This window comes from Neopelma chrysocephalum, unplaced genomic scaffold (genome assembly GCF_003984885.1).
Source record: "Neopelma chrysocephalum unplaced genomic scaffold, ASM398488v2 Primary Assembly neopelma1_44, whole genome shotgun sequence".
NCBI classification, from domain to species: domain Eukaryota; kingdom Metazoa; phylum Chordata; class Aves; order Passeriformes; family Pipridae; genus Neopelma; species Neopelma chrysocephalum.
The window spans coordinates 18,891,973-18,917,052 of NW_020897703.1; the positions used below are offsets into that span (position 1 = coordinate 18,891,973).

A 25,080-nucleotide genomic window follows, 5' to 3' on the forward strand; every position below is an offset into this window, starting at 1 on the left:
CAGAGGATTCATAGGGAGAGGATATGCTCTTTGAGGGGCCTGGTGGTGGTGTGGGGCAATCATCTCCAGGCCCAGGTTTTTAGGGTATCAGTGAGCATGTCAGAAGAACTCTGCCGCATTAGGAGGATGCTGCAGGGTATATGGGGGCTCCTTTGGGGTGGAGGCAGGAAAAGTGGGGCAGGAAAAGCTCCTGGCTCTCAGCTGGCCCCAGGGCAGTGAGAGAAAGAGTGGGACACCCTTAAGTAAGATTCTGCAGTCTTTCTGAGACTCCATTAACTCCCCCATAGCCCCATAACCCCCCATGGTGAGGATGTTGAGGGCAAAATGATGTCCAGCTGATAGACGAGATATTGGGGTCTCTTCCTTGCCTGGATGTCCTCCCCTCTCTTGTCAGTCAGCCCCAGGAGAGCCAGGACAGCCTGGGGGCTGCCCCACTGCCCATGGGCACCTGAAGCAGGCCCATCTCCCAGCGTGCCAGTTCTGGGCAGGTCCCAGCACCATCAACCATCCCAGCTGGGCAGTGATGGATGGGGATGCTGGTGGGTGGCCGGCAGAAGGGCCGGGCTGGAGAGTCCCACAATGGATGTCTCTCCATCAATTTGTCCTCATTACCATGTGAATGGTGGGCGGGATAGAGAGGAAGGGCATGTGGCCCAGGAGAAACCCCCCACATGCTCCCATCTGGGGTAGCATGTCCCCCCTTCCCATCTCTCCAACCCTGTCTGAGCATGTTAAACCATCTTCAACACCCCTCGGGCCTCTAATTCAGGAGAAGAGAGGTACCGCCCTCTATTCAGAGCCTTGAAAAGGTTACAGCGTCCGGCGCTGTTAACAAGGGGGAACATGGTCCCCGTCCCCGCCTCTCCCGTCTGTCCCTCACCCCACGGCCTTCTGCTGTGGCAGCACAAGCCAAACCCACTCCCAGCTCCAGGCTGGCATGCTAAGCGCCGGGATCCCGGCAAAGGAGCGGCAGGGGGGCACTGGGGCTTGGAGAGCAGGACCAGAGCGCCCCAAATGCATCCCCTGTTTGTGGCAGTTTTGGGTAGCACAGGCAGGGAGAGAGCGGAGTGGGATCCTGTGGGTCTTCAAGGCCAAACCTGCCCCTCCGGGCATGGCAGTGGTATGTCTCCAATGTCCCTGAGCTCTGGGTCCAACCAGGTCCCCATGGCCTGGGCAGTGATGGTGATGGGAGGTGGGGGGTCACCCCAAAATATTTGTACCTGCGGGCATCAGTACAGCAGGTTGCAGGGATCCTTCTTCCGGTGAGGCCAGACCAACCCATAGCTGCTCCCCCAAAAGCCCAGAAGAAGCTGCTCAGCCCTGCCCGCTGCCCGCCAGCAGGTGTCCGCAGAGGGAGCTGGTACCAGTTTCCTTCCCACTCTCACTTGCGTTAGCGTAATTAAACTTAATGGCTTTTTGGAGTGCTGCTGCTCCAGGAGCAGGGGCAGGACCCTGCTCTCTGCAGCTTTGCTGTGGGTGGTGTACCAATGGTAGCCCACAGAAGCCCCAGGAAGGCGCGTAGTGTGTGCTCTGGAACCCATCCTGCAGAGCAAACTCCTCCCCCACATACTGCCCCTCTGCCCTGAGCCCCCCAGCTCCTGCCCCTCTGTCAACTGTGGCACCCATGCGGGGACAATGCTGGGGACATCCCCACATTGCAGGTGCTGCAGAGCCCCTCTGCCTCTGTGTGGCAGCTCCTCGTGGGCAGGGATGAAGGTGTTTTAGCCTCTGGGAGTCAAGCACAGCCAGCTGTGCCTGTGTGGACACCCTGGACAAACAGACACACGCATCCATCCCCTGCACATACCTTTATCCCCTGGACAGACACCTGCCCATGATCTCACCAGTTGAACCTGAACACCTACCAGCTCCCAGAATCACCATCCAGTCCCCCAAATTACTCCCTTTCCACTCTATATCCTTTATATCCCAGGAGCACCCAGGTGTCCCTGTGTCCCTGATCTCTGTTCCCTCCAGGGAGAGTCAGGGGGACATGTACATGGCCCATCGTGACAGCACAGACACTGTGAAGATGGAAGGACATGGGCACCCCGTGGCAGTGCCCATCTCTGCAGCCATACCCACCCCACATCTCCCCGGTGCAGAGAGCACCCTGGACCCACGGAGTGGGCTGACATCTCCCCCCATCCAGGGTGAGCCCTGTTGGCCCTCCTGCTGGAGGAGCACCCTTAGCTCCCTCTCCCACAATGTGGGGTACAGAGCTAACACACCAAAGCCCACCTTTCCCTTCCCATACCCCCTCCTCAGTCATCAGGACCCACTCAGCACCCACTGTGGGTCCCCACTGCAGGGTAGGCAGAGCTGGGCATGATGCCAGTAGTCCCCCCACCTTCCAAACAAGTGAGGGGCAGGTAGAGGCAGCTGGGGACCATGCAGGGGGCCTGGCACGAGGCATCAGTCATTACCTCATATACTATCCCAGTATGAGATGTGGGGCTCCCAGCACCACAAGAGCAGCCAGCAGGATACACCCAGGAGAAACCCCACAGCCATCCAGCACTGACTGACACTGGCTGTGTGGTGCCCCGGGGAGAGTCAGGATGGGGGGTGTATGAGTATGCATCCACACGCAGGGAATGAGTAAGAATCTAATCAGGGTCCTTTTCCTTAATAAATCATTCGTCTTAATCCAACGCCCTCCCTCCTGCTCTAATAACTCCCAGCGCTGGGCCCCACAGCCACAACAATGCAGCTAATGGAACGATTTATTTTCATAATGGTGCTAGTGGAGAGAAAGGGGTGGCTGGGGTGGGGGCAGCATGCTCTGGGGCAGGAGTTTCTAATTAGTGAATGAAACTTGATGTAAGGCTGGAGGAAGATGGATGCGCTTCCTGACAAGGGGCCTTTCAGCTCATCAAAGCGCCCGATCAGGGAGGTAAATTAAATTATTTCTAATTCTTCACTAACCTCCAGGGAGTCACTCTTCCACCAGCAAAGGTAGGTCCATTCCTGAAATGAAGAGGCACTTGAAGGACTGAGGTTAGGTAGAAGGGACTGGTGGAAGGGATGGGGAAGACAAGATGGGATGGAGTGGGACAGTGGAGCAGGACATGCCATTGACTTTGCTGGAAGAACAGGGAGAGAACAAGTGGTGATGGAGGGGAGAGTTGTAAATGGTCAATAAACAAACAACTCCAGGGACTAATGACTAATTTGTTGCAAGTTATCCATCCATGCCTGTCACCTAACTAGACCCAGAGCAGGGCTGAAACTCAGCCAGTGCTGAGATGGAGCAGAGCAGCCCAGCAACAAGGAAATGGCATTCCAGCCCTCAGGGAATTTGATGAGGGACAGTACGGTTTTGAAGGAGTGACTGATTCTGAAGTAGGCAAAGAGTCCGGTGCAGAGGAACGCTTCAGCAAAGGCCCTTGTTCTCATGACTTTGTATGATTTAAGGTCAACACCAGTGATGTTAATGCTCGTGGCATAAAGCTGTTCTTGGGATGCCCAGTGATTTTTTAAAACACCTAGCTCCTGGAATCCTGTGATGGAGACTTGTTTTACAGAGAACAAATGCACTCTCTCCTAGCTCTTCCTCTTTCAGAGGAACCTTGAAGTGTCAACCTGCCACTAGCCCAGATGTCCCCAGTACAAGAAGTGCAAAGAGGAAGGGTCAATGGTGGAAGCACCCAGGGCTGCCCCACAGCTCCACTCCCTGCAGTGCCAAGGAAGCACATTCATGGATAGCAGGCAGGTTCCTGAGGGTCTTTCCATATGAAATCATGGACTGCATTTCCTGCAAGATCTGCCCTCCTAACCATCCTCAGCACTGCCAAGCAGTTGCGATTGGAGCACAGCCCAGGAAGGGAAATAGGGGAATTAGGGGGGCTGTGTCTTCCTGCAAGGGGCTGGGGAGGCATGGCGGGGCCAGGGCCCTGCAGCAGTGCGTGGTTTGGTGCAGGCTGGGGAGCACAGTCCCCTCCCCACGGCTGAGCTAGGTAGAGCTGGGACAGGCGCAGAGCTGGTTGTGCTGACCTAACACTCCAGGAATTTAATTTGTTTAATATATTCCCTGGGAAAGAAGAAAATAAATAAGTGGCACCTTGCGTGCCCCCATGTCTCACTCTCGCAACAGAGGTGTCAGCTTAACGAGCCGAAGCCCTCAGCCTGATTAACCAGCCGCTGCTCCCGCTAATAGGGAGCCGCCGAGCAGCGTGATTGATGTACACAGAGCATTAGCCCCCCCAGCCTGGTGCTGGACTGCCGGGCGGGGGCACTGTACCCACCACAGACCCCTCACTCCTGCCCTCCGTACACAGGCCCAGGTCAAGGGCGTGTCAAAGGCTTTCTCTTCCCCGGGGCAGATCATCATACCCCACTGCTCTATAGTGTAGACAGTGCCTGGGGAGATGGAGCTGGGGCTGCTTTTGCCTCTGGAGACAGGGACACGCTGGTGACTTCCCATGAGCTGCAGGTCTGTGTGGCACCTTCTCAGACTAGGGGCTGAGGACCAAAGTTGTGCAGGGGTTCTGTGCTGAGCTCTAGGTCTCAGCCACATTGCCACACTATCCCCCATGGGCTGGGGCAGGGACACTTGGGGACACTGAGGCACAGGGATGTGCTAGTTGAGATGGTGACAATCCAGAGGGAGCCCCCGAGTCTTGGTAGCTCCTTCAAGGCTTTAATCCAGCAAGCCCTTACCATACTACCAGGAAAAGATACTTCACCTTGTCCCATCCATTCCTCACTCAGGCTCACTCTTCTGCAGTCCTGCTTGCCTGTCCCTTCATCTGCCCCTCCCCTTACTGAAGTGTCCCTGGGTCTCACTGCAGAGACGTCACCGGCTCCCACCATTCCTGTCCCATGGCATCACTACCCCCTGCCCCCACCTTGGGAAAGGGTTAATCAGCAGCCAGGGAGACAGGGTAATAAATAGCTGTTATCTTGGTAATGAGCGGACATTAATTAGAGCCCAAGGTCTTGGGAGGAGCAGCTGATTTATCCTGTCACCCCGGGAGCAGGTTAGGAGCTGACTCCATGGAAAGGCCATTACCAGGGAAGAGGTGAGGCTGTGTTGCTGGGGTGGAGTGTGTGTCCCACCCTTTCACCCCCAGAGCCCAGATCTCACTCTATTTCCTCACAGGGAGAAACTCTGGCCTTGGGACAAGACCCAGTAAAGCCAAAACAGAAGGTCCTGGAGTTGACAGAGAAAAGCAGGACTGGGGAATCCCCCTGTGTGCCCAGCGATAGCGGTGCCAGGGGGAAGGCGAGCCTGGCTGTGCCAGAGATGTGTGGCACAGGACACAATGTGCTGGAGTGGGGTGCTGGGCAAGGGCTGGGGGAGTGGGGGCATGAGGAAGCAGCAGGAGCGATGGTGTGCATTCAGTCACTTCCCTGCTTTCCTGGATGACTCCTGTGCTGAGCTATAGGAGATGCTGGCTGTTTAGCCTCTCTCCACAAAAGCCAACGCCTGGGGTAAGGACAGGACAGATACTGATGATGAGCCAAGGTGCTCCCTCATTTGGGGTCAGTAGGATGAAGGAGATCTCTGTGTGGGTCCTGTGGGCTCATGGTGTTTCAGGATCAGGTATTTCAGAGTGGTCAGGGACTAACAGGACTGGAAATGAAGCAGTCATACCCTGAGTTCTTCTGAGAAATAGATCTCAGTGACTGGGTGTCTCTGTTCCTCCAGTTTACAAGGCAACAAGCCCTCTGTCTCCACACCTGAGCACCTCTGCAGTACATCGCTGAATCCCAGGAAGACAACAGCTAACAGAAGGGAGCCTTAGGGCATCCCTTGCCTGTCCACTGCAGCCCTACTACGGCTGATCCTACATGATGCTGGTACCCCAGCCCTCAGCAGTGTGCTGAGATCTGGTGTGATATGCCAGAGCTGCCCTGGCTGTTTCTGCCAGGCAGGCACCCTCCCTTCCCTGCCAGTCTTCCCATGCTGGTTTACTATCCCCCTGCTCCAGGGTGGGAGCTGTTAACACATTTTTCTGCTCAGCCTTGCCATGTCCCATCAGAGATGAGGCTGCTTATTTGAGGAATTGCTTGGCTAAATAAACAGCTGCCCAGAAATCCCTGCAGGAGGCTGTCTGGGAGGGACTGAGCCATGTTTGCTTTGCCTGTTAACCCCTTCACTGGGGGCAGGTACCCAGGGCTCCACACAGAGGGAAGGGTGACAGTTGGGTAAGGTGAGAAGGGGGCATGGGATTTCTGCCTTCCAGGACAGATCCCTGCCTGTTGGACAAGCAGCTGATGTGCCAGGATAAAGAAGGTCTCAAGAGCCTGTGGCTGGCTCAGAAGTCTCCACAGTGGGCAGGAGCAGGCCGACCCATGTAAGAAGGGATGCAGGCAGGGACACAGCATGGCAGTGACTGAGCACAGCACCCTGGAAGCAGGCAGGGAGGTTGCTTCATTGACTTGTCTGCTGTCACCATCAGAGCAGGGGGAGTCCTCTAAAGACAGATGAGGAGCCCCTATGAGCATTTTTGCAGACAGCTGCTCTGTGTGGATGCCTCTGCCAATGTTTCTGTAGAGGGCACAGCCACCAAGCAACCTGGGACCTCAGGGCTGGCTGTGCCAGGTCTGACACAGGCTGGGCTCAGCTCCCATTGCTACAGGGCTGATTAAGACCCATTATCTGTTTGGTTTACAGCCGCAGACCATGCACAGGTGACTTCAACTGTTCATTTATCCACAAATCATCACTGGGCTGGCAGTTTATTTACTTTCCCCACCAGCCTCCTGTGGCTTCCCAGACTCCAGAGATAGTGGACGGCCTGGCTGTGAGGGGCAGGGAAAGGGCAACATCCTCCCATGGGCAATAGTCAGGGCTCCCGCAAAACCTGGGACAGCCCAAACTGGAGTAGAGCAGCAGCTCTAATACCCAGCACTCCTTACCAGGGACTCAGCCTGCTCTGGGATAAGAGAGGGATGCTTCTACAGCCCCTCTCATGGGCAAAGAGCTGGGAAAACACTTGTGAACAGGCTTGTATCCTGTGTCTCCAGCATCCACGGTGCCTCCAGGCTGTATTTCTCCACTAGCTGGCTACAGACTTTGGAGTGGTGCAAGATGATCTGAGGCACCAGGGCCACAGCAGCAAGATCTCGGTTTCCTCAGACATGCTTTAAACAAGGTTGTTGCACTGCAGGTTTCTTACAGAGAAGTAATTTCTAAACATGGAAAGCTCTGGGGACTGTGAGTAGTTAATGCTTAGAAAATGGGTACAGCCATCCTGGGGACGGGGAGATCTTTCAAGGCTTAAAAGCTTAACTGGCCTGGGTAGAAATTAGGGTGCCTGTCACCTCTCTGTAACAGGCTATGCACTGGTTCCTGCACAGTCTCTGTGTCAAAGGTAACTTCTATTGACTCAAAGCAGGGGGTGACCCAAAGCCACCAGAAGGACCTGGTACTAAATTGTGCCTCTAGGAATGGCCAAAATGAGAGGTCAGGTGAAAATCAAGACACCTCAGCATGGGTCATGTCATATCTGATATCTGGAAGGAAGATTCAATTCTGGGAAAATGGAAGTCTGGTCCCAGCCGGGAATTTTTTTATTAGGGTATGGATTTTCCTCGGCACCCTTGGCTTTGATCTTGGGGCAGTTTGGTTTGCTGAGGGACATTACGTTGCTTCCCAAGGTGATACCGAGGAAGTAGTGAGGCTGTAAAACTGAACTGTGCTCCCAAATACTACTTGTGACCCCCATGGCTTGTTTTTGAGGGCTCAGATACTGCTGGCGACAGATTGGGGAAGTATGTGAAGTGCTGTAAGTAGTGTTGCAGGGCTCTAAAGCTGCTGAAAACTTATGTGCAGGGTGTCTTTGGTGGCCATGTGAGTGTTTGCTCTTCTAATTTTACTCCTGCTGTTTGACCTCACATGGATGGGAGTCTCGATGGAGACAATACATATGAGGATATGGACACAGCAAAGGGCTCCAGTTGTCTATACAGGCACCTTCCCATCAGCAATAAAAGGCTTTGCAGGGCTTACGTGTACCTGCATGGATGCTGCTGTGACTGCTGCTTTCAGGTGTCTGAAGGAAGACTGAGCTCTGAATGCCCACAAAATCCAGAAAATCCCCCCAAAATACCTGGGCAAATTAAAGACTCCCAGGAAGCTCTAGGCTGTGTGAACACTCACAGTGCTGCCCATTGCCCAGCAAGGGATGCTATGATCAGGGTCCCCCCAGAGAGGTGAGGGAGCTGGGGAACCTTGCTGCTCTCTGGGCAGCAAGGACCTGTTGCTGGTCTGTGCTTGTTGGACTGAATAGTCTGAGTGGTTAAAAGTGGAGGCATCTTTAGAGCACACTGAACATGAGGTGCATCAGGCAGGAGACAAATGGAGATGTTGACAGGATGGGCTTGAGCCAGTAAAGGACGAGGAGATGAGAAAAGCACCCTGACTGGTTCAGGGCTTTGAGCCGGTCCATCTAGCTGCATACAGGGCTCAGAAGATCTGTCCTGGATGTGCCCAAGATCTTCCACAGCAGCAAGGTAGCGTGCACTGGCCAGTCACACAGACCTTGGGAGGGCTCTGCTACCATGGGGTGAGCAGAGGAGGCCATGGGCTAACAGCACAGGGTGAGCTGTGGTGGAACTGGGAGAAATATGGTGCTGACTGGAAACATCCTGCCTTAAACTCCACCTCATCCTGAACTGGGGTTGTTTCTTAGAACAGCTTCTCTCCATAGTGCTCTGAACCCTCAGGCTGGGGGAATGATCTGTATCTCTGGCTGGTATCTTGGGGTCTGCCACCCGTGGCTGATGTTCAAGGTTGCCTTAGACCTTCCTATGAAGGAAGGATGCTGGGCAGAGGTGAGGGGCCAGGCCATAGTCGTGTTCACTTACTACAGTCCTCAGATCTAGTTAGCAAACAGGTGAGCTGTCACCAGAGGATCTGATGGATGGTGAAGAGAGTTCCCTCCTTCCTGAGGCGGGAAATGAAGCTAATCAGACCTTGGACACCTTAATCCAGCTCTGATCTGATTAATGACCGTGAAGACTGTGAACTCATCAGCACCCTGGCATCTATCACTGCCTTGCATCCTGCCCCTTCTGCTGTCCACCACCCAGCCCGGCTCTCCTGTTCACAACCCTGGACTCTGCCCTGCATGGCATGGGCTGCGTGCCACCTGCTCCAGTCCTGGACAACCCTCTTGCAGGGTTCCAGTGTCTAGTCCAAGTGTCTTCACTTGGAGGACGGAATTCCTTCCATCATTGTCCTACATTTCTTTATTGGGATTTTTCTTTATTTCCACTCAGGTTTTCTGGCTGTGTCAGCAAAGATTTCTTGCTTGTGCAATTCAAAGGCTGCAGCTTTGTTGGTTGTACTTGCATCACCCCAGGATGGGCTGCTGATCCTTGAGGGAGTTGCTTGTCTTTGGAAAGCCTCCTTGGGTAATGCAGGGGACTTCCATGAGGACAGTAAGGCTGTGATCCAGACCCTTCATTCAAGATACAGTGGGTACAGCCACAAACAGTCTCAGGGCTTGGCAGGGGTTACCTGGGCTCTCCTGGACTTGCTACATGCCTGTTACCCCATGGTTGTCACCAAGATGGTGATTTCTCTGTTGTGCCCCGGTCTTTGCCCTGGATCTCAAGGTATGTTCCCTGTGCAGAGCTAACAAGCCATTGCAATCCTCAGAGTCAGGTCCTGGGGGCTCAGATAAGGAAACGATGGCTTCCCCCTTGTCACTGTCACCAGTGCAGGCTACTGACCTACAGTGAAGAGTTGTTCTACTTCCACTGTGATCTCTGTTCCCTGGATACTTCTTGCAGTTTTCCCCTGTGCTTGGGAGTCAGTCTGCTTCATTCCTCCCCAAATCTTGTCCTGTCCATGCCTGATGCTTGATAGTGCTGGCTATTCGCAGTGGGGGAGAGAGAGAAAGGGCTTGGTCTCCTTTTGCTTGGCAGGGACATTGGTTTCTGTCCTGGGCAAGTGGAGAGGGATGAACTGGGCGGGAGGAAGGAGGGGGGTCCCTACAACCTCCCTGATGGCAGAGAGGGTAGAGGAGCAGGCGCAGCTGAGTTGAGGTGAAAAGGAACACTGTTCCACCTTCAGTACCTTCTGTCCAAATTGGGGGTGTTACTGTGGGGTGACATCCACCTCAAATCCCCTTCTCAGAAAATCCAGCTCTAGACTGTCCGTGTGGCTGATTTCTGCCCTCCTCTCTCCCAGAAAGACATCTGGAAAAGAGCTGTTGTGTGTCTGTTCGCACATAAGGATTTTGGACCTCCCAGTGAAGTTGTTTGAGGCTAGACTCAGGCAATGGAAGGAGGAAGTTGTTACACACTTGGGAGCTTTGAAGCTCCCTGCAACAGGGTGAGGTGTGTGCAGGGAAATCAGCAGGTTGTATGGGTGTAGGGAAGAGAAGTCCCTGGGGTTACTGAGCAGAGAAAAGAAGGAGGCTGAGGAAGGCCCCATATGCCCCTGCCTTCCTCCTCTCTGGGCATCTGCTTGCAGCCTCTGTGGGACACAGGATACAGCGGAATGGACCCATCTCTTCCTCAGGGAATAGAGCAGAGCTGGAAATGCTGAAGGGAGAAGAAATACAGGGGTAGGAACTCCCTTTAGCCATTATAACATTTAGACAGGACAATAGCAGCTGTTTTACTTCTCTTCCAAAGAGCAGGACATGCCATTGGGCACCAACAAGAAGAGGCTTGTCTGACTGTGTCAGCAGGACACAAAAAAGTGGGACCCAGAGACACACAGGCACAGACCCTCAATGGCAGAGATCACTGATGCACTCGCACACACTCTGCCTCTCCCTGAAGGCCAGTGCTACGGGGTCTGGGCCAGCTCTGCTCCTGTTCACCCACAGTTCCCAGACCAGCCAAGGCTTTCCTCTCTACCTTTCCCAGGGGCCACTGTCCAAGCTGTGGGCACCTGCTCTGTTGGCATCTTGAACAGACATGAGTGATGGAGGGTGGTTGGCCCTGTGTGTGTCCAGCTCAGGTCCACTGATCTCCCTGGCTCAGAGCGATGCAATAGGAAATGGCACAGCTGGGCATTGGTGATGATCCCTGGTGCACAGGGTATGGAGGAGCCTGCTAGTGAGCAACTGCCTCTCCTGCCCTTCCAGCCAGGCATTCTGCCCTCCAAGTGCCTGGGGGCTTCACTGGAGCCCAGCAGGGCTTTACTTACACGTGCTGAAGTCTGTCTAGTCTCTCCAGGTCTCCTCCAGCTGCTGCAACCACAGACTTGCTTCTCTGCCATAGGGCTCTAGATCAGGATGATGGGCTCAGTGCCCTGGGTGGGGGTCCTTCAGGCTGGGGGACCCCCTGGTGTGAAGGGCCTGGGTTGGACTACGAGGCTGAGGAAGGGGCAGGGGCAGGCCCTGGCATGTGCCCGCTGCTGCGGCAGGGAGCTGAGGAAGCCGAAGGAGGGCGGCCGGGCCGGCGGGGCGGGGGGCCGGAGCGGAGCCAATGGGGAGCTGGGGCAGGTGGAGGGGGCGTTAAAACCCCCCCGGTGCCGGCGGGCGAGTGAGTGCCCGGGAGGCGGAGCGGAGAGGAGGGCTGCCCTCGAGGGCAGCCGCGCTGAGCGCGGCGCGGCGGGGCCCCGGGGGTGGATGCCCGCCGGTGCCGGGGCTGGCCCGGGGCTGGCCGGCCGGGCTGTGCCCTGGCAGGGGAGCGGCTGGGCGCTCGGGGGCTCGACGGCTCCGCACGGGGTAGGGCTATGCACAAGCCCATGGAGAAGTCCCAAAACTTCCGCATCGAGGCGCTCCTGGCCGAAGAGCCGGCGCGGAGCGCCTCCCCGTCGGGGCTGAGCCCCGGGAGCCCCGCGGTGAGCCCTGGCCCCGCCGGGCGCTCCGATACCCCCTCACCGCGGGCGCCCCCGGCCCCCGGGCCGATCGCCCCGACCGGCTTCCTCCCCAAGCCTGGCTTGCTGCACCTCTCCGGCCCCGGGCTCGGCGCCCTGCCGGCCCTGTACCCGCCCGCCGTGTATCCACTCCCTACCCTGGGGGGCCAGCACCCCGCTTTCGCCTACTCCGGCATCCCCCACCTGCCGCCGCCCGGCGCGGAGCACCTGAAGGCGGCCGTGGCCGGCTCCTTCCCGCTGGAGCACTGGATCCGAGCCGGGATGGTGGTGCCGAGGCTCTCCGACTTCCACGGTGAGTGACCCGGGGACCGACTCTCCCGCCAGGCGGAACACGGCTCTCGCCCCTTCCAGCCCCCGAGGGTCTCCGCCAATACATCGCGGTGCAGGTCCCTTAGGGAACCGAGGACTGAGGTTTTCCAAACCCGCCCTTTCGAGGCTCCCCGGCCTTTCGGGTCGGGACCGCTATGCGGGGTTCTTTCCGTGCCTAGACCCGCTCGCAGCCCGGCAGGGTTCGGGGTCCCACTGCTGGGGTAACATGACTCGCCGGAGGCTGCGGGGCCCCGGGAAACCCATCCGAAGGGCAAAGTCTCGCCTTATCCCGGCGCGGTGCTCCGGAACAGCCCTGAGGGGCACTGCCCGCGCCGCTGCCGGCAGAGCCGAACCGCTCCCAGGCCGAGCAAACCGCACCGACCCCGCTTGCCAGCCCCGCACGGCCGCCGCGGGCTTGTTGGGCTCCACCGTGGGGGGAAGGAAACGAAAATAAAGAAGGGGCGGCCAGAACCCGCACTGGAAAACGAATAAATTCCGCCTGCTGTGGTTGGGAACGAACCCGCGGGATGCGCTGCCGGATTGGGCCCCCCTGCGGGAACGGGCAGGGGATCCGTGTTCTGCCCTCCGTCGCGCTCGGCTCGTGGAGGTGAGGGGCCGGTGAGTCCATCGGCCGGCGGCAGCTGCGGGAGCCGGGCGGCCAGATAGTGTGCTCGATTCTAGCCTTGCCCCGGTCCCTCCTGGTGGGTACGACCAGGGCTACAGGAAGCTGCCGTATCCTACATTGCAATGGTGGGCCACGGGTGGGAAGGGTCCTGCAGGGAACGGAGGGCACAAGGCTTCAGGCTCTTGTCCCGTTGGGGACTGTCACTGGCATCCCTGGCAGTGTGACTTGGACCCTGCCCTGTGCTTGTGGTGATCAGAGGTCTGGTCAGCATAAAGTTGGTCCGTAAACTAAGAGTGGCTGGTTAATAGCCCCCCGGCAGAGTATCCAGATTTATTGGCTGCATGTAGCATCTTAATAACTTGGGAGCCCATTTACAAAATAGTAGTAATAAAAAACAAGGCTGGAAAAGTAATTTAATTAATAAACTGGCTGGATGCATAATAGTACAAAAATGGAGAATTAACATGAAAGGTCCCATTTGTTGCTCCTTCCTCAAATTACTCCTAGACAGGTGAAAGGGAAGCAAACTGTTTTATTCCCCATTGTTTCCCTTTCCCTGGACTTTAGGTTACATACATTTGTGAATCTAGAGGTGTAGAATAAGCTTCTGGTGCTATGGGCTGTGTGTGCTCTTCAAGCATGTCATTAAGACAAGAAAAAAGAAATGTCTATTTGTTAGGTGGTGAAACATCTTCCTGCTCTTCTGCAGAAGCCATGTTATCCTTGAAAGGTCTGGATCTGTCGGTGTATCTCAGCATCCTGTGGCTTAATGCAGGGTTATGTTTCACCAGAGTGGGAACACACCACTGCATCTGCTCCTGTGGCCCTGTGTGCAGCTTCTGGCTGGGATAACATAGAGGTATTTGTGCATCAGCCCTATTCCTCTCAAGTGCGGGTTCTGCTCTACAGCTGGTTATATCTAAAACCTCACCAGAAGGAGAGAAATCCCAAATTATGGGCATGAGAACAGCTTGTGGAGGGAGGTTTTGGGCTGTGCAGAATGCACTAGAACAGAATGTCAATGGATATTGTGGGAAGCACTGAAAAGGGCTCCTATGGAAGCTCAGAGGGAGGAAATGCAATCTCTGACCCAAATATTACTTGACTGGGTTTTGGAGTAACCAAAACAATGTAGACACCTGGGGGTGTAACAAGGATGGAGCAAAAGCTGACAAAGCTGTAGATTTTTAAGTCAGAGTGATCACTGCCTCAATCTATATCCTTACTAAAATGTTTTTGCTCACAGTTCTGGGGAGCCCTTTGCAGTGGGGATGCTTTCTCTCCAGAATGTCCTGTTTAGTATTCCAGTGGTTCTTCTGCTGTGCAGGACAGAACCTCATCCATCTTCAGATCCTTGTTTCAGTCCATTGGGAACATCAGGGTTCTCAAGTATGTCCTCAGCCCTTGCTCTTTGTGGGCTCACTGAAGCTCTGAAATCCGGTTCCTTTGCCTTGTCCTTGTACTCACCAGTGCTGGCCCCAGCTGCATTTTATGGCTGTGTCTGGCCTCATACTGCCCAGTGTGCTGGCCATGGTGTAGGGACAGGGACAGGAAGGGGCACTTGCCTAGAATATGCTGCTTCCATGGCCCTTCCTCATCTCTCTGAGAAGGGAGGTTGGCTGGGCTGTAGCCTCACACTGTTGGCAGAGGGGTCCTGGGCTACCTGTAGTTTTATGGGAGTCCCCGTCCCACCACTCAGCCTAGACAGACAGATGGACAGACCTGCCTGGCTGAAGTTTCCAGAGGGACTGAGTACAAGTGTTCACAGTGCTGGTGCCAGTCATGTTTAATGCTGTCATAGCAGTAAGAGATGAATCTGAAAGCTTCCTAGGACATGTTATGAATCATTCCAGAGGGAGATTACCCTTGTGACTTATTTATAGGGAATTCCAGGACTTAATTCTGGAATAAATTCCTTCTTTAGCTGCATGTGTAGAGAAGTTTTGCAGGCACGGTTTAGTTTGGTCTCCTGGGTACAGTCAGGGTGGGGGAAGGAGCAGGATAGCCCATGAACTGAAGCCACAAGCTCTGTGGTTATGCATTGCACACATTCTCCCTGCTCTCACCTGTGTATGGGGAGGTAGGATGCCAGGGAGACAGTCTGAGATGGTATCCTTAGGAACTTGGCCTGGGCTTGGGTGCTGGGACCACTCAGAGCAGTGCTCCTGCTGTGAGGCAAGCGGGTGCTGTGCTTCCCTCTCTGGCTCCTGGTGCAGAGCTGCACGCAGTGCCTGGCTGCCTCTGCTGCAATGCGGACTGAGAGGGTAGTGGGAAGGCCTGGGTGCAGGAGCAGGCATGCCCTTGCTGCAGATGTCAGGGATGCTGCCTGCCCAGGCTTTGCTGTCCCCAGCCTGGGTCCCTGTCTTGGGGCTTTGAGCACCTCCTGAACTGCACAGAGGTAGCATTTGGCACCAGAGTGCTGTGCCTACTAGTTTTTCTGGGAGCTGTGATTCATTTGCTAGTATGGAAATGCAGCACGGCAGTGGGAGCCAAGTGCATAGACCCACCTCAGCCAAGAGCTGTAGGAGTGGGGAACAGCGACATAGAGCTGTAGACTCTCAGAGCAAATGATCCCTGTTGGGGACCCGGTGCTTAGATGGCTTTCCTTGCACACAGCTTCCCTGCATCGCCTACTCACGACCTTGATGGCCTGGAGCCCAAGTCAGGTCCTGCCCATGGTGGCAGAGAGCTTGTTGATGGGTTGTGCTGGGCTAGGAGAGGGGACAGGATAAGTCTTATCAAACATCTTCAAAAATCAATGCCTTCCAAGGCTCACCAGGTGCACAGTGGTCTGGTGTCAGCAGGAAATACGTGCTGGGAAACAGCTGGCAAGCAGCAGTCAAGGTTAAATTGTGGAGCAAGCAAGAGGCTAGTAGAGATAGCAAGTGCCCTTACACATGCTGCCCCATGGATAGTGGCCGGAGCTGCTGACAGGCCAGGAGGAGCCTGTGGTGATGGCCCTGACGCTGATGAGACCACCTCTCTCCCTTTCGGGTCTGACATCTGGAGAAACACCTCCAAAGCAGTTAGGGTGCTAATTTCCTCTTCTTTATCTCCCAGCACACAAAGTTAAGTGAACTATAGCTAAACAAACCAAATTAAAACCAAGTGAGTTAATATCAACCTAGGATTACTCTTGTTATCAAGTAGACGGAACTGTGTCAAATAAACTAACAATTTTTTATAAGCTTTATCTAATTATCCAGGAGGCAGCTGCCTTGTAGAGCTCCTGGCCTCAGACTCAGAGAGTATTCCCAGCCACAGGCCAAGCAATTTATTTACTGATGCTTCAGCCAAATGCCAGGCACCCATCAAGGGGTCCAAGCCCTGCCAGGCTGAAGGGATGTTGAGACAAGCTCTGATCTTGGATACAGCGCTGGAAGAGATGGTTGAGCAGATAGTAAATCCTTTGGCAAGCAAAGGTGTGATGCTGAGGCACTCGGTGGTCTCCTGGTAGGAACTGGATAAGGGAGAGAGCCTTCCCAAAGGGTTACTCTTTCTATGGGATGTTGGTTGTGATGCGGATGGGTTCATAGCTCAGCTGACACTGACTGGAGGGGGTAAGCCCTGTGGAGGATGCTTCCTATGCATCCCTTGGAAGGATTCTGTCCATGTCAATGTGAGCCTGCCATGGGACAGGGAGGGACAGGATTCCACAAAGCACACTGGCAGGACAGGCTGGAGCTACCAACAGCCACAAAGCATTGTCTCCTCTTTTCGTGGGAAACTGGAACCTACTTCATTCCCTATTTCATTTCAGTCTTCACTTCCTCCTTCTGCCTTTCCTCCTTCCCCAGTGAGAAACTGCAGACTCTCTTCCTCCATACTCTCCCTACACAAAGAAGCCAGAGCCCTTCAGGTAAGCTAACAGCAGAGCTGAGGCCAAAGATGTTGTTCATTCAGGTCCACGATGACGTGCTGCTGTGCGTGGCTGAAGGTCAGCTGTGTTGGTTTGGGTTTGCCCCACTTTGTCTGCAGGCCAAATCTTGAATAAGTCATAGTGGGGAGCACTGAGGATGGATAATAATAGCTGCTGAAGGGTGTACTGTCAGAGGAGGTCACAGGTTAGGTGGCCAGCAACCTGTGTAGGCTGGCCTTTGGACTGGTGGTGGTGGCTTGAACTGTATGACAACACCAGAGAGGGGTTTAAGGGCTGGGTTTTTCTTTTCAGCACTGGAGCAGGAGGCACGGTGGGTTTCCAAGGAGGTCAAGGTCTGTACAATCTTTGTAATGGACACCACTGCACTGAGCCTGAATTGGACACTAAGAAGGAGAAATGGGGACTGGCAGATGGACCATTCTCCAGCTGTCAGTCCCCTGCATTGGTAGTCATTTGGGTTATATCCCTTTTGGATTTATTTGACTTTTGGGCAAACTTTCTGTTCTTCTTTTCCCTGCTGGACCACGAAGTTCTTAGCACCTTACCTGGAGAAGAGTGAGCTGTTTGAGGGGGTGTTGTTAAAGCAAGCTGCCTTCCAGTCTCCTCTGAAGCTGGAAAGACCTGCACTGCTTTTGGGATAGATACTTCTGTGCCTTCACTCCTTCCTACATGTGGTTGTAGTCTGGCCACATATGACCTTGCAAGAGGGTGTACAGAGGAGCCTTTTGGGGTGGTCTGAAGGATTTCTGTGCTCCCAATGCCCTAGGAGCTGAGCCCTGGGCTCTCTGCTATGGAGTGGGGAGTTTAAACTGGGAATATGATATTTATTCACCCCTGGACCCTGCAGCTTCAAAAAGCATAGGACTCCTGGATTACTGGATTCTGAGATGTGGGCACACCCTCTTCCCTTCTCTTTCCCCAAAACATCCTTTACAGACCATGCCCAGAAAAAGGGACTGCTCAGAGGGACCCTCGCCTGACCCAGTATGGCCAGTGCAGCCCCTACAATGGGGAGGGACTGGGGCATCAGGTGCTCCAACCACCCTCCTGTCTCTGTCAGCAAAGGGGGCTTGCTGGGAGCTGGAGTCATTGGGCTGCTGGACACTGCCTGGGACTGCTTTGTGCCTCCCACCAACACAGACTGAATTAATTTCTTCTCTGGTTCTTTCTGGTGCATCTCTGCCCTTTCCCTCATTGCGGAGCTGCAAAGCGTGTTGGCTTGGGCTGGCCCATCCCTGCAGATGCTAGTTCCCATAACATCTCCTTTTCCTAGCCAAAGGGAGACTTTGCAGGTCTGTTTGGTCCCATGTCTCCATTGAAGATTTGTGCAGCCAGAGCTTCCACAGCCAGCCAGAGCCCAGACAGCTGCCGAACTCTGCAGAGCTGAGCAGTCTTTCATGTGACATTTGTATTTGTCCTGGAAATCCTTTGAGCCTCTCATTTGGTTTTAGCCTTGAATATCTTTTGTATGCAAAATAATGCACTGCATGTGTGAGAGCCATTGGCACAGCCTGTCTCTATTTAATCCCTAGTATAACTTCTCAGTAGCTGCAAGGTGGGTCCCACAGGCTGTCTCTCCTGGCACTGTGGGGCTGCAGGCACAGTAAGGGTGGTATCTGTCATGCTCTCACAAGGAGTTTGCACAGGCCCAGTCCAGCCTGTGCTCTGTCTGTTTGACTCATACCACCCAGCATCCAGCTACTTGGGATCAAACCTGGATTGTGACCAGTTAATGCCCCTTTCATAAATTCCTGCCTCATGCGTCACTGCTGTGTTTTTGAAGGGTTTGGTGGATGCCTCAGGAGATGGGCAGGTGGGATCAAAGCTGGAATCTGGGGAAGATAACAAGAATGGTGCCCCATGCCCAGCAAAGCAGGTGAGCTGGAGTGGCCCTTGCCAAGCAGGGAACATCTCTGGGGCCACAATGCTCCATCATATCCCCCTAGATGCATCAGCAGGGATATGCCAAGGACCTTTCCCATTAGTGGCCCCCCACACTGCTCCAGCACTTTACTCCTGACTGCAAACCCCTGGGTTTGATTGCTGCTTCAGTGGTGGGAGAAGCAGTTAAAACTGAACCCTGGGGGGACAATAAAGCCATCCGAGAGGAGATAAGGAGGGATCAAACAGAGCGCGGCAGCCACCCCGTGCTGGACTCTCAAAGGTTTCTTTGTTCCCGCTGCCTCCTGGTTCAGTGCCGCACTGCCTTCAAGGGCTGCGGGTGAGATAGCGGGGCTCTCGGGCAGCCCTGCCGCCGCAGCCCCTGGCAGTTGAGCTGCCACCTGTGCGGCCCAGCAATAAAAAAAGAGGATTAATTTCAGTCACAGGACTGATCCTAGTTGCACACTGAGGCCTGATAACATATCTCACTGGTTCCTATCAGTCAGGCAATAAAGCCATTATTGGGATGGGAGATGACAGGAGACACCTTCCTCCTCATCCCAGGTTTGCTGAGGGGCTGTCCCCCTCTTGCTCTTCTGTCTCCTGACTCCCACTCACTGTCTGCTCCACAGCTGCCCCCCAGTCTGGCTTGATGGGGAAGTGCCGCCGGCCCCGCACAGCCTTCACCAGCCAACAGCTCCTGGAGTTGGAGAACCAGTTCAAGCTGAATAAGTACCTGTCCAGGCCCAAGCGTTTTGAGGTGGCCACGTCGCTGATGCTCACTGAGACACAGGTACCTTGGTCCTGGGGAGATGGAGCATAGCACCATGCAGCTGTATATGAGGGAAGTCAATGTCATGGGCAATGCTGATGCCATCAGCCCCACACCCCAGTGCTCCCATCAGTGCCCCTTCCAGGGCATCTCCTGCAGAGACCTGCCTGATGGGTTCCAGGCTCTTCTCTTTCGAAGGGCACTCCAGAATACTGCTCTTTTTACCCATTACCCCCAGCTTTGGATTCAGAGCCTTCCCATCCCTCAGCATGCTGGGGGGGGCTTTTTGTGGGGCTAAAATGAAAATGTCCCTGTGCATGTCCTTGGCCATCCTATGGAGGCCAGATGGAGGGAAGGCAGCAGTCCCCCAGTATTGCTCTCCCCATGACAACCTCAGTCTCTTTGCACAGACCTGCAGCACCACAGAATGCCCCACAGCAGAGAGGCTTTGGGGGGACCCTCCATGCAGGGAAGGTGGAGGGGTGGGGACAGAATGAGACGAGGGACACACTCTTTCCTCTGGGGGACACACTCTTTCCTCTGGGGGCTTTCCCTTTGCAGGTGAAGATCTGGTTCCAGAACCGCCGCATGAAGTGGAAACGGAGTCGCAAAGCCAAGGAGCAGGGGGCTCAGGCAGAGGCTGACAAGCAACGAGGGCTCAGCAAAACCTGCGAGAAGCTGCTGCCCAGCGAGCCCCAGGGACAAGCTGCCAAAAGCCCCGAGTTCATGGGGCACAGCCCTGACTCAGGCTTCCTGCGCTGCAGCACTACCGAGCTGAACTACGGCCCCGATTCCTCCTGCTCAGGGGGCGAGGAAGAGGAAGAGGAGGAGAATGAAATGGGTGCCACGGAGAGGAAGATTGGCTCTGTGTTGTGAAAGACAAATGGAGCCAGCCAGGGAGAGGGGTTGGGCTGTGGTGTGGGGGTTCTCTTTGCTGGCAGACACAGACTGTGCCTGGGCAGAGCAGGGGGGGTGCAGGGCACCTGCCCCCCTTTAACTTATGTGTATTTGGATCCTATTTAACTCGTAAATATTCCTCTGTGTGTGTCTGGAGGAGTCCCCACATCCCTCCTTTATAAAAATGTTATCCAGATGCCTGTGCTTTTCCTTAGGGGACGGGAGGCTCTGCCCCTCTCCTGCTACTCTGTTGTCTTGCCAGGGTCCCTGGGGGAAAGGGTGGGGAGAGCAAACGTGCACAGCTGGCAGCCTGCTGGTACAGGTGGAAGAGAGAGACCATGGACCCTTCTTTGACTGCACTGCCACTTCCTTGCAGATCTGACAGTGCTTGGAGCAACACATCCCTGTGTGGTGGTGCCAGCTGCCCTTCCCCTTGATGACATGAAAGTCTGGGAAGGAGGATTCCCAGGTTGCCTACCAGCCTGCCTTGCCTCCTCCTGCACTGGCAGAATTCCTGGTGGGGTCTGCACTTTGCAGAGCAAAATTTATCTGTCCTGTGAAGCAAAGCTCTCAGTCCCTTTCTGGGCTCGTTTCATGATGCTCTTAGAATGCTGCTTGACCTGACTGGGCTCAAATCAACCCCTGGTGGTAGGATGACAACCGACACCCTCTACCACCTCCCGAGAAGCACGAGGGTTAAGCACTGACTCCCCATAACTGAGCAGGCTGCACTTGTTCTCAGAAGATGCTGAAGGGTCCTGGCAGACACTATAGACCTCCTATGCCTCCTGCACACTTAATTGGGTCTCCACTTAGGGTGCTGAGGTAGCCGTGAAGGCAGGGGGCAGCCCGAGGGGCAGCCTTACTTCACCACCCTGGTGCACGTAGTGCTGCAGGAGCGCGGCAGACTGGACTGGGCTGTCCCATTCCTGGACAGACCATGATGTCTCTCCTGTCCCACATCCTCCTCTCTTCTCCCTGTCCCTACCTAGGGGTGGCAGGGAGGGCTGCTTGCTCTGGGACCTGCGGTGGGGGTGGGAATCGCCGAGGGGCAACAGTTTCCGTGGAATCCCGGGTCACCTTTGGCAGACGCTCAGTGATGGATGGGACAGGTAAGCATTGGTGCGCCGCCGTCACACCTCGCAGGGCTGGGAAAAGCCTGGCAGCAGCTGGAGGGCAGTACCCTGGGCAAAGGGACAGATGCAATGCTTTTGAAACAGAAGGATGGACCAGGGAAGCAGATGATGGCAGAGAGAAGTATGGACACGGATGGATGGATGGACGGATGGACGGACCTGTGTGGGGAGAGAGTGACCCGCAGTGGCTGCTGCCAGCTCAGCAGCTTCCCCCTGGATGCATGACATCCTCGGTGCCCAGATCTCCTGTCCCCAAGAAATCCGTCATAGGGCACGGTAGGGCCCCACTGCTCACGTGGAAGGTGTCCAGACCCTTGGCGCTGCCCAGTGGGAAGCTCTGGTTCTGGGGAGGCTGCAGCACTTGCTACAAGGGGGCAGATATGAGCCAGGGTAGGAGCCAGATGCCAGGAGCCTGTGATGGTTGGTGTAACATGGAGCAGGAGAGGAAATAATGTGGGGAAGGAGGAAAAAAAGGGCAGGAAAGGAGAAGGGGAGAGGGAAGTATGAAAGGATGGTACCCGATTCCCTGCCATTGCCCTGTGAGGACAGCAGACCAGGAGAGACCCGTTGCCCAAGGGCAGCTGTGCCCAATCCCAGCAGGCATGTAGGACTGGGCACAGAGATGCTGGGAGATTCCAGTCCATGGCTGCAGGAGCCTCAGGGTCAAAGACATCTACCACCTGATGTGCAACCTGGTCCTTGTTCAGCGGGGGACCAGAGAGGACCACAGGATGGAGCTGGGCACACAGGTGCAATGGTGACAGGGGTGGTAGAGGCATAGAAGAAAAGGCAAGAAGGAAACCAACAAAAAATGAAGTGCCAGGAAGGAGGAGGGGAACTGAAGGCATGTCACAGACTTAAAACGTTCACCTTGATGGGCTATGACAGGTTTAATTTCCAGAGTACAATCATTAAAGTGATGGATGGGAAGCGTTCATCTCACGCCTGGCACACTCACGCCTGCTGTGGCTGCAGGAGGGTTTGTTTTGTTGCTGTTATTTATGAGGTTTTTTCTGCAGGAGCCAGGCACTCATCAGTGCTGGGGGGACAGAGGAGGGGACACAATTGATGCAGGAGGAGTTGGGGTGCTGATTTATGGCTACTTAGCTGGATGACTCATGTTGTAAACACCGACAAATGCCATTAAAGCTGCATCTCCCTCCTGCCTCTGTCCTGGCACCCTCTCTGTGCTGCAGGATGTGGCCAGCCCTGCTCTACACCATACTGCTGCCTGGCACCCTGGAGGGGCTACCTGTCCCTCCCCATCGGGAAAACGAGGGTCCCACCTCCTTGAGGGTCATCCAGGGCACTGGGAAGATGTAGGACTGTCCTGTTGTGGTGGTGGTGCCCCATGGGAATGATACCTGGGACACCTGATAGGGCTGTGCAGCCAGGGCTTCTCAACCCGTTTGCTCGTCTCGGCTTCACAACTTCTTTTGACAATGATCACAACTTGTTACTTGTGTCACCAATGCTTCAAGGAACTCAGGGTGTCCTAGCCCCATTAAGGTGCCATCCCATCCCTATGGCAGCACTCTCCAGCCTGTTATACACCATGCCCCCTTGCCCACAGTCTCCTCACCCATCCGTCCCGCATACCCACGTACTTCAGAGCCCCCCCTTTGCTGGCTCAGCTTTGCACTGTCTCCCTCTCCTGCACCTCTCCTGGGAGAGAGCCCCGGGCTCTCTCCCACACTCCTGCAACGCTTGCACCCCTCTGTCTGCCACCCGCCTCCCTCCATCTCCCTGCCCCTGGACTTCTCATCTTCCCCTGCTCCCCATCTCCCCGCTGCACCTCTGAGAACTTCTCACCTGCCCCCTTGCCCCCTCCATCTGCCCCCGATCCCCTGCTGCTCCCGCCCTCTCCCTGCCCCGCTCTCCGCGTCCCTCCGCCGCCCTCTGGCGGCCGCCGCAACCCGCGCGGATTGACCCCAGGCGGCCGCCGTCGTCGCTCCGAGAGCGTCCTGTCTCCATGGCAACGCGGGCCTGCCCACATGGCGCTGAGCGGCCGGGACTGGCCCGGGACGGTGCCCGAGGCGCCCCCAGCTCCCGGTGCTTCAGGGGGCCGGGTAGGGCTCGGAGGAGTCGGGCTGGCCGTGCGGGCTCCGGGGGGCGGCGGTGGCTCGCGGCCCGGGAGCGGGGCAAGGCGGGGTGATAAAGGAGCGGGCGGTGCCCTAGGGAACTGGGCAGGTGGTCGCTGTGGGGAACATGGCCCTGCCATAGTCATCCATACGGGGTTTTAGTAAGCCAGGCCAGGCAACAAAGCAGGGCTTTGTGTGTGCCGGTAGTGGGCTGCGCTGGGCTGGGCTCGGCTCGGCTCTGCTCTCCCCTGCTCTCCCCTCCCCTCCCCTCTCCTCCCCCCTCCCCTCCCCTCCCCGAGGAGAGCCCTGCCACAGGGGCTAAGCTGTGAGTCATGACCCCTAGGTCATGGGGACGACGTGGTTTGTGGAGAGGTCTGCACTCACCTGACAAAATGGGGACACAAAGGGGAACGTTACAGTAGCCCCTACAGGGAAAAGGCTCAGTAACACCCTGAGCCAGAGGAGGGGGCATTGGGTCTCTGGGAGCGCCCAGCTCTTGGCAAAAAAGGCTCTCTGGGTGCAGAAGCAGCATATGTGAGGACTTTTTCCTCTTGTTTCTCAGATGCTTGCTCAGCGGCATGGCAAGCCCCAGAACTCTGACTCTTTTCTGAAGAAGTTCTGTGGCTATGACAGGAAGGTGAACGGAGGATCAAAGGGTGCTTATTGTCGTGGGTGGATTGTCTGGCAGGCAGGCAAAGGAGAGAAACAGAAAAACGTTTAGCCTTTGCTTCCCTCGTTCATCACCCCTTTTAATATCTGCTGTTTGGGCTGTGGCCAGGAGGTGTCCCCTCTGGACTCCTGAACCAGGTCTTTTGGTGATTCCTGGAGTTTTGCCGCAGGGTGGCTCCTTTCGTCCTTATCCAGTCAGAAACCTTTAGGATAGAGAAACAGCTGTTTGAGTGATTTCTCCTCCCTTCCCAACTGCTATTCCCTAAGGTGTCTGAAAGACAGGCAAAGAAGAAGAAATGCATATTCTGGGGCATTGAGGTGGCTGAAACACTCATTTGGCATGGCTGGGAACTTGGAAAAGAGATGATCAGACACCTGACCTTGAAAAATGTTCATGAGAAAACCCAGAAGCTGAGCTACAGGTGCGTGGGAAGTTTGTTTGTCCTTTGTGCTCCTCATGCTCTCGCTGCATCTTCATCCCTCCTGCTGTATCATTTACATCAGCAGTTTTTCTCAGACTCACCTTCCCCCTCTCCCCTTGAATGCTGTGCTGGAGACAGTGTGTGCACACTTACGTAGCAGGACAGAAACCTGCTAATTCAGAAACACAGCCCTTGTTCCTGGCAGAAGTGTGTTAAATGAAATGCCTTTTTTTAAATTCTGTTTTGCTGATACTTCTGTCTGTGAGGCATTTCCAGTCTAGTGAGATTTTAATTGTGGATGTATGCCAGCCAGTCACTAGTGTGTCCTAAAACCATTGCTCCCGGGAGTCCCACTGGATATTGAGCCACTCCAGCACTCCCTATGACCCTCCCTGCTCTGAAACTCAAATGTGTCTGCCCAATGTGTTTTGCTCATACTGCATGGCCTGAAAACATAAAATACTGTTCAAGGATGGGGTAGGTACTTAGAGCTGGGAATGGGTTTTCAGGACACCCGGGTTCTGTCCCTCTTTCTGCTGCTGTGCTACCAGGGTACCCTTGGGGTCAGGTGTGTAAAGTGCTTCTAAACTGTGGGGTCTGTAGTTTTTGTTTATTTG

General features: G+C 55.2%; 2 protein-coding genes across 6 annotated transcripts in view; both read left to right on the forward strand.

Moving 5' to 3' along the window:
- Positions 1 to 11,647: 11,647 nt before the first annotated feature.
- LOC113965089 (motor neuron and pancreas homeobox protein 1-like) lies at positions 11,648 to 20,316 on the forward strand. Its single transcript, XM_027677922.1, has 3 exons — positions 11,648 to 12,083; positions 19,119 to 19,279; positions 19,820 to 20,316. The coding sequence occupies exons 1-3, from the start codon at positions 11,648 to 11,650 to the stop codon at positions 20,132 to 20,134; spliced, it is 912 nt and encodes a 303-aa protein (XP_027533723.1). The 3' UTR covers positions 20,135 to 20,316.
- A 2,942-nt stretch (positions 20,317 to 23,258) lies between these two features.
- The window catches only part of CFAP65 (cilia and flagella associated protein 65), a 32,423-nt gene continuing 30,601 nt past the window's right edge, over positions 23,259 to 25,080 (forward strand). For 4 of the 5 annotated variants that reach the window (XR_003533541.1, XM_027678828.1, XM_027678827.1 and 1 more), the window contains exons 1-2: positions 23,259 to 23,360; positions 24,309 to 24,463. Coding sequence is in view for 4 of the 5 variants with exons in the window: in XM_027678828.1 (XP_027534629.1) it covers positions 23,286 to 23,360; positions 24,309 to 24,463 (230 nt within the window). In the remaining variant the exon portion in view is untranslated. The remainder of the gene's footprint in view (positions 23,361 to 24,308; positions 24,464 to 25,080) is intronic. The other variant, XM_027678830.1, reaches the window with a different exon arrangement.

Bases quoted from the DNA above. Each gene is read 5' to 3' on its own strand.
- LOC113965089 (XM_027677922.1), top strand. From the start codon at position 11,648: ATGCACAAGCCCATGGAGAAGTCCCAAAACTTCCGCATCGAGGCGCTC. The intron at 12,084-19,118 runs GTGAGTGACCCG...TCTGCTCCACAG, and splicing joins GAGGCTCTCCGACTTCCACG to CTGCCCCCCAGTCTGGCTTG. The intron at 19,280-19,819 runs GTACCTTGGTCC...TTCCCTTTGCAG, and splicing joins TGATGCTCACTGAGACACAG to GTGAAGATCTGGTTCCAGAA.